The 13,542-nt window shown below is 43.9% G+C and overlaps 1 protein-coding gene across 2 annotated transcripts in view; it reads left to right on the forward strand.

The window, feature by feature from the left end:
• The first annotated feature begins 3,481 nt into the window (after positions 1-3,481).
• The window catches only part of CCNJL (cyclin J like), a 56,433-nt gene continuing 46,372 nt past the window's right edge, over positions 3,482-13,542 (forward strand). Inside the window, exons 1-2 of one of the 2 annotated variants that reach the window (XM_036846723.1) lie at positions 3,482-3,506; positions 4,268-4,382. In XM_036846723.1, the coding sequence (XP_036702618.1) occupies positions 4,317-4,382 (66 nt within the window). In that variant the 5' untranslated portion in view covers positions 3,482-3,506; positions 4,268-4,316. Of the gene's footprint in view, positions 3,507-3,728; positions 3,890-4,267; positions 4,383-13,542 lie in introns of those variants that run through there. The other variant, XM_036846721.1, reaches the window with a different exon arrangement.

The raw sequence follows: 13,542 nt of genomic DNA on the forward strand, positions 1-13,542 counted from the left end.
GAAGTTTCTTCTGCTAAGGGCACCAACATCATTTCTACCTGTGGAGAGGACTCACTACCAAAACCATCAGTGCAACATGTTTTTATCTTTCAGAGACACTGGGAAAACGAGAGACTCCTGAGAATGATCCAAAAAGGACTGCAGAATACGAATGATGTTTAGTATCTTCTTAAAATACCCTGGGAGAAAAGCCCCAAGATTCTGTCTCCCTCTCACCTATAAGAACTCCAGATACCTGAGAGCTGAAGTTTAGGAAAAGAAGACTCCAAATCAGTGAATAATAAAGGTCCGTACTCTTTTGGTGTAGGCTGAGAAAGAAATAATACTGCTATGAAAAAAACAAAACAAAACCAAAAACAAAACAACACTGTGAATTGTTGTTCAATGGAAGGCCACTCTAGTAAATATATCGTGTGATTACTTAAAAATAACATTCACTCTTTTTTCCTGATTGTGAAAGTAATGCATGTTTCTTATAGAAAATTTAGAAAATTCAGATATACTAGAATAAAAAGTTAATTAGAATTACCCATAATCCTATCACTCTGATTACACAGTTAATATTTTTACAGATTTTTTTTGTTTCTTTTGTGTGTGTGTGTGTGTGTGTGAATGTAATATACAATTGGGATCATAATTTAATCTCCTTTTTCACTTAATGTCTTGTGAACAAATGTCTTGTGAATTTTCTCAAGTCATTATTCATTCTCTTAAAAAATGGTAAGAGCCAAATTATTATTTAACCAGTCCCTGTTCTAATAGTTCATGATGATAAAAGAGCATTTGTTGATGAAACCCCTTGTAAAGAAATCTCTGTACTCATCTGCTTATTTTTTTAGAATAAATTTCCAGAAGTGGAATAGTTGGATACAATGATACATTTTTAAGGTTTTTGAGTAGTGTTGTCTTTCAGAAGATGGTATTAATTTATATTCCCACCAACACTGTATATTTGTCAATCCTGTGTATTGTGTTCTTAAAAATTCTTGACAAAGATATACCTTGTTTCTAAAACATGTTTAATGTCTTTACTAGTATGAGCATTTAAAAAATGATAACTGTCCATTTGAATTTCTTCTTTCTTTTTAAAAAATATTTATTTATTAGTTTTGGCTGCGTTGGGTCTTAGTTGAGGCACGTGGGATCTTTGTCGTGGCATGTGGGTTTCTCTCTAGTTGTGGTGTAGGAGCTCCAGAGTGCGTGGGCTCTGTAGTTGGCGACACACTGGCTCTCTAGTTGAGGTGCTCGGGCTCAGTAGTTGTGGCACATAGGCTTAGTTGCCCCGTGCCATGTGGGATCTTAGTTCCCAGACCAGGGATCAAACCTGCGTCCCCTGCATTGGAAGGTGGATTCTTCACCACTGGACCACCAGGGAAGTCCCTGAATTTCTTGTTTCATGCATGCCTGTTCATCCTTTTCTGCATTTCAGGTATTAGCGTTTTATAATATGTATTGATTTACAAGAGGTCTATATAGTAAGATCAACCTTTACCACATTTGTTAAAAACATTTTCTCCAATTTGTCATTTTCCTTTTTGGTGATATTTGATGTCTAAGTCTTGCATATTTATTCAAATATATATACTCATCCTGGCCTTTTGTTTCTTCCTATGCCTTAAGCTCTAGGCCTTCTCCTCTGAAATAACCTGTGTTTTCTTTTAGTTCTCGTGATTTTTTTCTTTAGGGGGTGGGTATTGATATTTCTTTGTAGTTCTTTGGGTTTGAAAGAGTTAATTTGTATGTTGGGACCCACCAAATGGAGGCTGCTCCAGTGGCCTGGCCTACATCACAAATCTAAACCTAAATCAGCCTGCACTTATGGGAAACACCTCGCTGTCTAGGAAACCTAACTACACCAATCACAGTCCTCCAACTCAGCTAAAGCTGGTTCACCTTACCCTAGAAAACAGGACCTCCTAGCCAGTCATGCCCTGTTTCCTCGTTGCCCCTTCTAATGCTCTATAAAACTCGCTTTTGCCCAAAATCCCTTGGGAAGAATGTTCCACCGCTTGTGAGTCACTGCAGTCTCCCCATTCATGAATTGTTTTCCCTTAAATAAAGAACATGAAACTCATTACTAAATTGTTTTAGTTTTGTCATTTGACAAGTTCTTATATTTATTTTGATGCTGGTTTAAATAAATCCCTAGTTTTACTTTTTTCCCCCAAATTAACTAATTTCCCCTGCCCAATTAATTTATTGAAGAATTATCCTTTTCCCCTCAAAAGTGAAATGCCACATTTATCACACAGTTAATTTTTAAGTATGTAGGATATGTTTCTAAACTTTCAATTATTCCACTGATACTTATCCATTCTTGTGTCAACACCACTGTTTGAATTATACCCTTGCAATATGTTTCAAGATTTGGCAATATATAGATCTATCCCCCATTTTTAAATTATAAAAATCTTAGCTTTTGTCATAGATATTCCTCCATTTGAGTGTTAGAAAAAGTGTTGTCATCCCTCCCCCACCCCCATCTACCCACAATCGTTAGAATTTTATTGAGTTAATTTGAGTAAAGTTGATATTTTCACCTATTTCTATTTCTTCAAGCCTTTCTTATTATGTTTAACCTTTAAAATTTCTTTATTCAGAGCCTGCACTTATTGTTTATTCTTAGATATTTTTCACTTTCACAGTAGTTTTTTAAATTTATTTTTTATTTTTTATATTAAAACTTCTCTTTAAGCACCTATTGAAGCTTATCAAAGCTGGTTTAAAATTTTTTTTTCCAGGTGGGTACTTGGGTACCAGTCAGAAACCAAAGGCTCTTTAGTGGCAGCTATTTGTTGTTTGTTTTATACTTGGCATGGCGATTATCCCTTTATATGAAGTATCTTATTTAATGATACAATATCTCCAGCAGGTTGGTGCAATTTTTATTCCCAATTTACGCATGAGGGTTCCAAGCTTATAGAGTCTGAGGAACATGGCAAAAGTCACCCAGTTGCTAGCTGGATTTGAAACAGATCTGTGAATGTCCAAAAGAATCACAAAAACCAATCAATCTTCTGTGCCATCAGAGGAGCTGATTAAAGGGCGTGCCTTTCCGAAAACAATCAACTCAATTAAAAAGACAATGCCTTCCATCCAGCGGACCCTCCAAAAAGACTGGTTTTCTCCCAATGTAAGGCGTAGAATTTATACTTTGCAGGAGCACAAAAAAATATCCGTTGATTTACTGAGCCTCCTCTAGAATCAGGGACTCGTGGATAATCAAGAGCGGATTTTCCGGCGCTTTCGTGGGAACTGTCCGTTGGGAAATCCACCTCCCCATTGCAGGGCCGGTTAAAAAAAAAAAAAAAAAAAAAGCCAGGTGGAACCGACGAAAGGTTGGCTAGAACAGCGCACGCGGGAGAGAGAACTTTCTGGGGGGCATCCTGCCCGCGCCTTTCACGAGTGGCGCGCGCAGGTGGCGCCGCGGTCTCAGCGCCGCGGTCCCAGCGCTGCCCGCGTGAGTCCGCGGGGTGCCCAGGAGGCCACCCGGCGCCCACGCGAAGGTGAGAGGAAGCTTTCCACCGAGGCGGGGGAGGAGGGCTGACAGGAAACGCAGGCAGCGCCGGCGAAAGAAAGACTCCAGTTCCCAGCCCCCCGCCCCGCGGGGTGCGGGGGCCGGCGGCGCATGCGCGAGGCCCGGCCCCCAATTCCCCCGGCGAGGGAGGAAGGCCCCCGGCGGCCCCGAGGCTGCGAGCCGCGGCGGGACCCGAGCGTACGCAGGGGCGCGGCGGTGGCGGGGGCTAGCCGGGCTACGGAGGCGGCAGTCAAGAGCGTGGAGCGCCCAGCGCTAGGGCCCATCCGCGTGCAGGCACCCCAGGGCACAGCCAGCTCGGCCCTGGGCCGGGGGGCCCGGCGCCCGCAGCCCCCCACGCCCGGAGAGGGATGCGTGAGTTTTGTCCCGGCTGGAGGGCAGGATGTGGGAGCAGGACAAAGGCTGGGCGGCGGGGGAGGAGTTGGGGACGGCGAGCCGGTGGCCGCTGCCGGAGCCCTGGCCTCTGGAGAGCTAGCGAAGTCGGCAACTTTCTCTGCAACTTTTGCGAAAGGGAAGATAAAAATTCTGCAAGTTGTTGCACAGCTCCAGGTCGCCTCAGGTCCCGCGAATAGAGGGGAGGGGGCACTGCAACCTTCCCGGGATGGGAGGCGACCGCCAGCTCCGCTGAGCGGGACAGGAGGGGGCGCCCGGCGGAGACCCCGGCCGAGGACGAGAGAGGATGGGATGCCGGGGGGCGCGCTGTGGCCGCTGAAGTTGCCCGTGTCCACACAGGGTGCGCCCTGAGAGCCCGGTAGCCTCGCATCGCGGCGCTGTAGACTCGATGATGGATGAGCCGTGGTGGGAAGGGCGTGTCGCCTCGGACGTCCACTGCACCCTGCGCGAGAAGGTCAGTCCCTCCCCGCCCTTGTCACTCGCAGGGCTGGGTATTTAAAGTCCCTTTCGCTCTCGACTCCGTATCCTCAGGTCGCCCTGCGTGGGAACTAGGAACTCCCGGTGCTTTTCTTACCCCCTGCTCTTAGCCTCCTCCTGGGACAGTCGTGAGGTGAGAAACGAGACTGGAGAGCTTAAATTGGTTTTTCTGCTTAGGAGCCCAGAGTTCTCAGACAACTAAACTGTACCCCTTAAGGTGGTATTTCCCATAGTACTGTCACCCGAGATTATTTTAAAGGGTACATGAATGAACTTAAAAAAAATAATTATCGTGTATTTACTTTAATGTGCAATTTAAAAACATATGTATCGAGCAAGTTCTGCATAGGCTAAATGATGCTGATTTTCCATATATTGTAATGATGTAAGAGTTCCTTTTAAAATAAATTTAAGTAGAAGTAGTGACTTTACATAGAGAATAATTAGGTAAATGATAGTATAAGGCATACGTAGTTAATGCCCCCACCCCAAATATATCTAGGATGGGGCTGAATAAGATTTAAGAAACACTAAAGGAGAGGCTACACAGCACTATTTACAATAGCCAGGACCTGGAAGCAACCTAATCGACAGATGAATGGACAAAGAAGATGTGGCATATATATACGATGGAATATTACTCAGCCATAAAAAGAAGTGAAATTGAGTTATTTGTAGTGAGGTGGATGGACCTAGAGTCTGTCATACAGAGTGAAGTAAGTCAGAAAGAGAAAAACAAATACTGTATGCTAACACGTATATATGGAATCTAAAAAAAAAAAAAGAAAAAATGGTTCTGATGAACCTAGGGGCAGGATGGGAATAAAGACACAGACATAGAGAATGGGCTTGAGGACATGGCGAGGAGGGGGAAGCTGGGGCGAAGTGATAGTAACATCGACATATATACATTACCAAATGTAAAATAGCTAGCTAGTGGGAAGCAGCCAAATAGCACAGAGAGATCAGCTCGGTGCTTTGTGACCACCTAGAGGGGTGGGATAGGGAGGGCGGGAGGGAGACGCAAGAGGGAGGGGATATGGGGATATATGTATATGTATAGCTGATTCACTTTGTTATACAGCAGAAACTAACACACCATTGTAAAGCAATTATACTCCGATAAAGATGTTAAAAAATAATAATTAAATAAATAAATAAAGGAGAGACTACAAAACTAAGAGAATGTGGGGAGACAACAAACACTCCCCTGCCAGTTTGCCGCTGGTGGCAGAAGGTGGAGGCAGCTGAAATGTGATCTCTGCTTTCCCCTCACCTCAAAGGGAGAAGTGCTGATGGGCTCCGGGGAGGTGGAAGAGTCCAGGTGGGTTAGAGACGTGGCCTGTGTGTCTTGTCTCCTGCCCCTGGGCTGAGACTGGGAAGGGTGGTTTGAGGAACAGGTGTGAAATAAAGGTGAGTATTGGTTTCCTAGGGCTGCTGGGACAAAGTACCATAAACCTGGGGACTTAAGCAATAAAAATATGCTCTCTCACAGTTCTGGAGGCTAGAAGTCCAAAATCAAGATGTTGGCAAGGCCTTGCTACTCCTTGGCTTTCCTTGGCTCGTGAGGCATCACTCCCATCTCTGTCTCTGTTGTCACATGGTGTTCTATCTGTATCTATTTTCTCTCCTTATAAGGACACCTGTCATTGGAATAGGGGCTACTTTAATCCAGTGTGACCTCATCTTAATTTAACTGATTACATCTGAAAAGACCCTATTTCCAAATAAGACCACATTTTTAGGTTCTGGGTAGACATGAATTCTGGGGGGACACCATTCAACCCAGTACAGGGAGGGAGAGGTCTTCTTAGTGGGTTACCTGGCTCCCTGCACAAACAGGTCTCATATCCAGTGCATTTGCACCCAATGTCTATGGAGTTCTGCTTAAAAAGTCACCAGGTATTCAGGGTTTTTTCCTCATTAGGGGGTAGCTGTCTTCTAGTAAAGTTATTTTTTCTTTTTTCCTGTACCTAGTCTATCTCCGTCTTGCATTGCTTGTCCGGGCTGTGGCTTTCCTCTGCTTCCCTTGGTCTTCTTCCCAGAACAGAATGACCCAAGGTGCAAGCACATTGTAGGCATCTGGAGAAGAAATCCAGGTCTTGGTGGTTCAATTAAAAAGCTGGGGCAGTGGGATGGTGGACCAGGCAGTAAGGTCTTGGTCCTCCTTTGGAGGTGGTGGCTAAATAAATTAGTGAGGCCTGCTGTGGAAATTGGGCTTCCTTGTTCATTGTAGGCTCGAGTGGTTGTCAGTTCTGCTCATAGCTTAGGAGGAATGGCTTTGACCTCATTGGTCCTTTCTAGCAGGAAGGATTTCTGAGAGCAGTATAAACTCAACCAGCTCAACTACCTGAGGACCCTCAACCTTTTGTATATAAGCAAGATTGTTCTAATTTCTCCTCCAGCCACTCAAAGGAGCAGGGCAGGCAGTTCCCCGTTAATTGTGCCTCACCCATGCCATAATTCCGTGTTAGTTCACTGTTGGGCTGCCTACCTTGAAGGAGGACGGGTTTGTCCAGGTTTTACAGGTTAGAGATAGAAAACTCACTCGGGTTGATACTCGGGGTCACCTGTGACTTGAAGCTGGTCTTAGTAGGGTAAATCCTGGGTTTCTTTTTTTTTTTAATTGAGGTATAGTTGATTTACAATGTTGTGTTAGTTTCTGGTGTACAGCAAAGTGATTCAGTTATACATACATATACATCTTCTTTTTCATATTCTTTTCTGTTATGGTTTGTTACAAGATATTGAATATAGTTCCTTGTGCTATACGGTAGGACCTTGTTAATCCACGCTATAGGTAATAGTTTGCATCTGCTAATTCCAAACTCCTAATTTATCCTTTCCCCACCCTCTTCCCCCTTTGGTAACCATAAGTTTGTTCTCTGTGTCTCTGAGTCTGTTTCTGTTTTGTAAATAAGTTCATTTGTATCATATTTTAGATTCCAATTATAAGTGATATCATATGGTATTTGTCTTTCTCTTTCTGACTTATTTCATTTAGTATTATAATCTCTAGGTTCATCCATGTTGCTGCAAGTGACATTACTTCATTCCTTTTTATGGCCAAGTAGTATTCCATTGTATATATATCACATCTTCTTCATCCATTCATCTGCTGATGGACATTTAGGTTGCTTCCTTGTCTTGGCTATTGTAAACAGTGCTGCTGTGAACATTGGGGTGCATGTGTCTTTTCTGTTCATTTCTTTTTTTTTTAATTAATTAATTAATTAATATTTTATTTTTGGCTGCGTTGGGTCTTCGTGGCTGTGCACGGGCTTTCTCTAGTTGCTGCAAGTGGGGCTACTCTTTTTTTTATTTTTTTTTTAAAGTTTTTTTTTTTTTTTTTGGAGTTAAGGCAGCATTTTATTTATTTATTTATTTATTTTTGGCTGTGTTGGGTCTTTGTTTCTGTGCGAGGGCTTTCTCCAGTTGCGGCAAGCGGGGCCACTCTTCATCGCGGTGTGCAGGCCTTTCACCGTCACGGCCTCTCCCGTTGCGGGGCACAGGCTCCAGACGCGCAGGCTCAGCAGTTGTGGCTCACGGGCCCAGTCGCTCCGCGGCATGTGGGATCCTCCCAGACCAGGGCGCGAACCCGCGTCCCCTGCATTGGCAGGCAGACTCTCAACCACTGCGCCACCAGGGAAGCCCGGGGCTACTCTTCTTTGCTGTGCACGGGCTTCTCATTGTGGTGGCTTCTTTTTTTTTTTTTTTTTTTTTTTTATTTATTTTTTTATTTTTTCACACACACGCACTGTATTTTATTTTTACAAGAGATAAATAGACTGACACCAAGCATTGTACGTGGATGACCACAACAAAAGCAACAATGATTGCAATTACCAAACATGAAACACACTCATACTATGTCATAATATTGACATTCAGTCCAGCAATCCTCCACTGTAACAGCTCCTTTACTTTGCAGTGAAAATTGATTTGTATATTCTTTGCCTCTGAGTCCTTGTGGGATTTTTTTTTTTTTAATTCAGACAGAAAGTCACAAAAATTATACTCATCCTCATCAGTTCACCCAGTCCCATGTAATTGATTTTTTTTTTATCTTGATCTTTTGTTAGCACTTTTATGAGTTCATCAGTTTTTCATTAGAGTTCTGAAAATGCTTACTCATTCAGTTCAGCAGTACAGTCAGTTACCAGAAACCTGTACTTGTCAGAGTCTTTTCCATGAATTTCTTGAAGATGAAACCCTTTTATAGGAACATATTTGCAAAAGCATCAGAGTACACCCAGAACTGTCTGTAAATGACAAAAGACTTAAAAATGACCACGGTTAAAGATTTGATGAAAGTTCATAATAATGCAGTTGACAAGAAAATTAGTTATTTCTGAGATATACATTTTAAAGTAATAACTAGGATTATTACTTATAACATTATACCAGAACATATAAGATTTTTAGAAATTTCATGTAATGTCTGAAACATTTATATTAACATATTTCCATACATATTTCCATACAAATACAAGATTTTTAGAAATTTCATATAATGTCTGAAACATTTATATTAACATATTTCCATACATATTTCCACACAAATACAAAAACAGTGCTGCTGTGAACATTGGGGTGCATGTGTCTTTTCTGTTCATTTCTTTTTTTTAAAATTAATTAATTAATATTTTATTTTTGGCTGCGTTGGGTCTTCGTGGCTGTGCACGGGCTTTCTCTAGTTGCTGCAAGCGGGGCTACTCTTCTTTGCTGTGCGCGGGCTTCTCATTGTGGTGGCTTCTTTTGTTGAGGAGCGTGGGCTCTAGGTGCGCTGGCTTCAGTAGTTGTGGCTCGTGGGCTCTAGGGTGCAGGCTCAGTAGTTGTGGCGCATGGGCTTAGTTGCTCCGTGGCATGTGGGATCTTCCCGGACCAGGGATCAAACCCGTGTCCCTTGCATTGGCAGGCAGATTCTTAACCACTGAGCCACCAGGGAAGTACTGCACGTATCTTTTCAAATTAGAATTTTCTCTGGATATATGCCCAGGAGTGGGATTGCTCGACCATGTGGCAACTCTAGTTTAAGTTTTTTGAGGAACCTCCATACTGTTTTCCATAGTGGCTGTACCAATTTACATTCCCACCAACAGTGTAGGAGGGTTCCCTTTTCTCCATACTGGCTTTCCTTGCTTATAATGTCATACTCTTTGTTTGTTGAATGCTGCCAGATGAATACAAAGTGTGTTTCCATCTATGCTGTTGAATTGTCACCATAGAACCAGGAGCAGTTATCCTCACTTGACTGGTGCAGGAAGCAAGCCTGGGATGACAGAGATAGTGGGAGCTCCCCCTTTGTCAGATATGAGATTCCAGTATAGTGTTATACTACAGTATATAAAATGTGACACTGGGGAAACAAACCTTGGTGTTGAATGCAAGTTACTAATGGCAGTGAAACCTTGAGCTGCTTATTTAGCCTCTCTAAACCTCTTTAAACGTGGCCCCCATTGTTCATTGTTCCCACAACAGGCAGAACTTAGATTGTGTCACTTCCCTGATTAAAGACCTCTACCGTCATCCCATTGCAGTTACAATTTCCAGTCCTTATCACCACCTCTGTTACCTGACACAGTCCAGCCCTGGCCTGCTCTCCTGCCTGTCTCCTTCCCCATCCCATTCTGACCTCCTTTCTCTTCCTTGAATAAGTCAAGCTCCTTCATGCCTCAGGGCCTTTGCACAGGCTGTTGTTCCCTCTATCTGGAGTCTCCTTTTCTCTATAACTGTTCCTCTGTGTCCCTCAATCGAATCATCCTGTTTTGTTTTCTATATAGCGTTTAACCAGTATCTGGGATTATTTTCTGTTTGCTTATTATCTTTTCCCCCACACGAGAATGTACGCTCCACAAGAACAAGCCTGTGTTTGTCTTGTTCAGTGCGGGGCCGCAGTGTCCAGAACAGAGCCACCCCTGCAGAATGATGAGACGAGTGAATCTTCTTTAATTTCCTCTTCTGTAAACTGGGGGAAATGTTTTCTAGGAATGTTAGGATTCAGTGAGAGAACCTGAGAGCCGTGTGAGGCACGTGGCGGCTACTTGACAGGTGCTGTGCTTTTCTATGCTTTTCCACTTAACGACCGCTCGGGGGTAGGCCGACAGCCCCTTTTGTGACATGCGTGGTTAGGGTAAGGCTTGGAGTTTGTGACCACAAACTCTGAGGGGTTCACAAGTGTGACAGGGCCTTCGTAAGAAAGGCAGCCCTGGACCTTTGGATGGTGTTGGGGCTGAGGCTGGGAAGGGCAGCAGTGGGCCAGAAGTCACGTGCCTACTGAGGGGTAGGACACAGGAACTAGACCCCATCAGCAAGATCTTCTACCCAGCCCCGCCCGGGAAGGCTTTCTGACTAGTGAATGGGAGGGTGGAACCCTCCTCCCGCCCAAGTTGCTATGGAGAGATGGCTCCCTTTCCTCTCTGTGCAGGCCCCCTTTATCCGGTGCTCAACCTTAAAGCACTCCTATTTATTTATTTATTTTATTGAAGTATAGTTGATTTACAGTGTTATGTTAGTTTCCTGTGTACACCAAGTGATTCAGTTTTATATATATATATATATATATATATATATACTTTTTCATATTCTTTTCTACTATGGTTTATTACAAGATATTGAGGGACTTCCCTGGTGGTCCAGTGGTTAAGACTCCACACTTCCACTGCAGGGGGTGTGGGTTCAATCCCTGGTCAGGGAACTAACATCCCGCATGCCACGTGGTGCAGCCAAAAAAAAAAAAAAAAGATACTGAATATAATTCCCTGTGCTCTACACTAGGTCCTTGTTTATCTATTTTATATGTAGTAGTGTGTATATGTTAATCCCAAACTCCTAATTTATCCCTTCCCACCCATCTTTTCCCTTTGGTAACCATAAGTTTGTTTTCTACATCTATGAGTCTGTTTCTGTTTCATAAATAAGTTAACTTGTATCATATTTTAGATTCCGCATATAAGTGATATATGGTATTTGTCTTTCTCTTTCTGACTTACTTTACTTAGTGTGATAATCTCTAGGTCCATCCATGTTGCTGCAAATGGCATTATTTCATTCTTTTTAATGGCTGAGTAATATTCCATTGTATATATGTACCACTTCTTTATCCATTCCTCTGTTGATGGACATTTAGGTTGCTTCCATGTCTTGGCTATTGTAAATAGAGCTGCTGTGAACATTGGGGTGCATATACCCTTTCGGACCATGTTTTTCTTCAGATATATGCCCAGGAGTGGGATTGCTGGGTCATATGGCGACTCTATTTTTCTTTTTTTAAGGAACCTCCATACTGCATACTGTTTTCCTTAGTGGCTGCACCAACTTACATTCCCACCAACAGTGTAGGAGGGTTCCCTTTTATCCATACTCTCTCCAGTATTTATTATTTGTAGACTTTTTAATGGTGGCCGTTCTGACCAGTATGAGGTAATACCTCATTGTAGTTTTGATTTGCGTTTCTCTAATCATTAACGATGTTAAGCATCTTTTCATGTGCCTGTTGGCCATCTGTATGTCTTCTTTGGAGAAATGTCTGTTTAGGTCTTCTGCCCAATTTTTGATTGGGTTGTTTGTTTTTTTTGTTATTGAGTTGTATGAACTGTTTGTATATTTTGGAAATTAAGACCTTGTGGGTCACATCGTTTTCAAATATTAAATTACTCCTTTGATCATCCTACCTGGCCTTACTGCTTCTGCTGGAGCAGAGCTCGAGCCCCCCTCCTCTGACTACTTTTCTGCTGGGGCTGGGGGTGCCAGCCAGTACAGGGGAGTCAGGATTCTTCCTCATCACACCTGTGCCCTTGAACTTCTTCACTGAACGTGGGGGGAGGAGCAGATCATCCCCACCATGCTGGTGGTGACAATGAGGCTGTTGGTGATGTTCTTCTAGTAACCAGCTGTATGCCGCAAGGAGTGTTCAGATTAGACTGACAGCCACTTTTTTTTTTTTTTTTTTTTTTGCCAAAAGATGCATCCACCCAAGTTTAAAATTAGCAGGTTCTGGGTACACATGATGAAATTAGGTCATGGGATGGCTGTCAGCTTGAGGGCCAACTTCCTGGTCCTTCAAGCCTCTCTCCCTTCCCCCATGTGTCCTGGCCCCAACCTCATGCTTCTCCCATTGTCCTTGTCACCTGTGTAGTAACTTGTCCTACTCACTAGATTGTGAGCCCCTCGCAGGCATGAGGTATGTGTGATATCTCGGGATTCCCAGACCAGTGTGAGGTGTGGAGGGAGGACAAGGGGTGTCCACCCCCTCACCTGCTGCAGACACAGTCACTGGGGGAGCACAGAATGGAAGGACGAGGCTCAGATGGACTTGTGGGGGCACGTTGAACGGTGGTGCAGGAATGCTTCCCAGGGACCCTCCGTTGGGTCTTGGGCATGTCCCAGGAGGTGCCCCTGGCCTGGCTGGGGCAGCCTGTGTGAGCAGCTGCGGTGCCAGGTACAGGACCAGGGGGAGGCTGCCTCCTGGCCTCCTACAGACTTAGATAGTAGACAGTCTTGTTCTCTCCTTGGATAATGTGGGGGGAGGAGAGGAATAGGGGAGGGGCTAGAAAAAGAATTTCTCACAAGGGCAGATCTACTGACCTGGACCGAAGTCCAGCCTCAGGATCTTAGGAAAAGAACTACAGGTTAAGCCCGGATAATAGAAGTCTAGATCATTCCTCCCACACTTATGTCGGGGAGTTCCATTTTCCTTCCTGAATTTTATCTTCTAATGAGCAGCACAATAGATAGAACTTGCTCTGGTCTCCTTTTGACTTATGTCCATTTTTCACATAATTGTCCCTCCAGTTAGGGAGAAGTGCTTATATTAGTGAAGCAAAGAGTGTGTTTAAGGACCCTCATCAATCACTGTGATTTAAGGCTTCTTGGGTATGTGAAAGACTTTCTGAATATAGGGGTTTGGGGGGGGTACTTGAGGAAAGAGTACCCCACCGTCCCGAAGACACGTTGACAAGCCCTGCTTGGCATGACCTGGTAGCTTTATCTTCTGGGGCTCTGGGGAGCCTGCATACCCAAGGCTCGCTTCTCCTCCATCGGGCATTCGTCTTCTCCCAGGATCGGAGTCGCCTGGTACCTTAGGGGTCTTCCCCATCGCCCCAGATTTGAGATCTGCAGAGCAACCAGCCACCAAA

This window comes from Balaenoptera musculus, chromosome 3 (genome assembly GCF_009873245.2).
Source record: "Balaenoptera musculus isolate JJ_BM4_2016_0621 chromosome 3, mBalMus1.pri.v3, whole genome shotgun sequence".
Classification (NCBI taxonomy): Eukaryota; Metazoa; Chordata; class Mammalia; order Artiodactyla; family Balaenopteridae; genus Balaenoptera; species Balaenoptera musculus.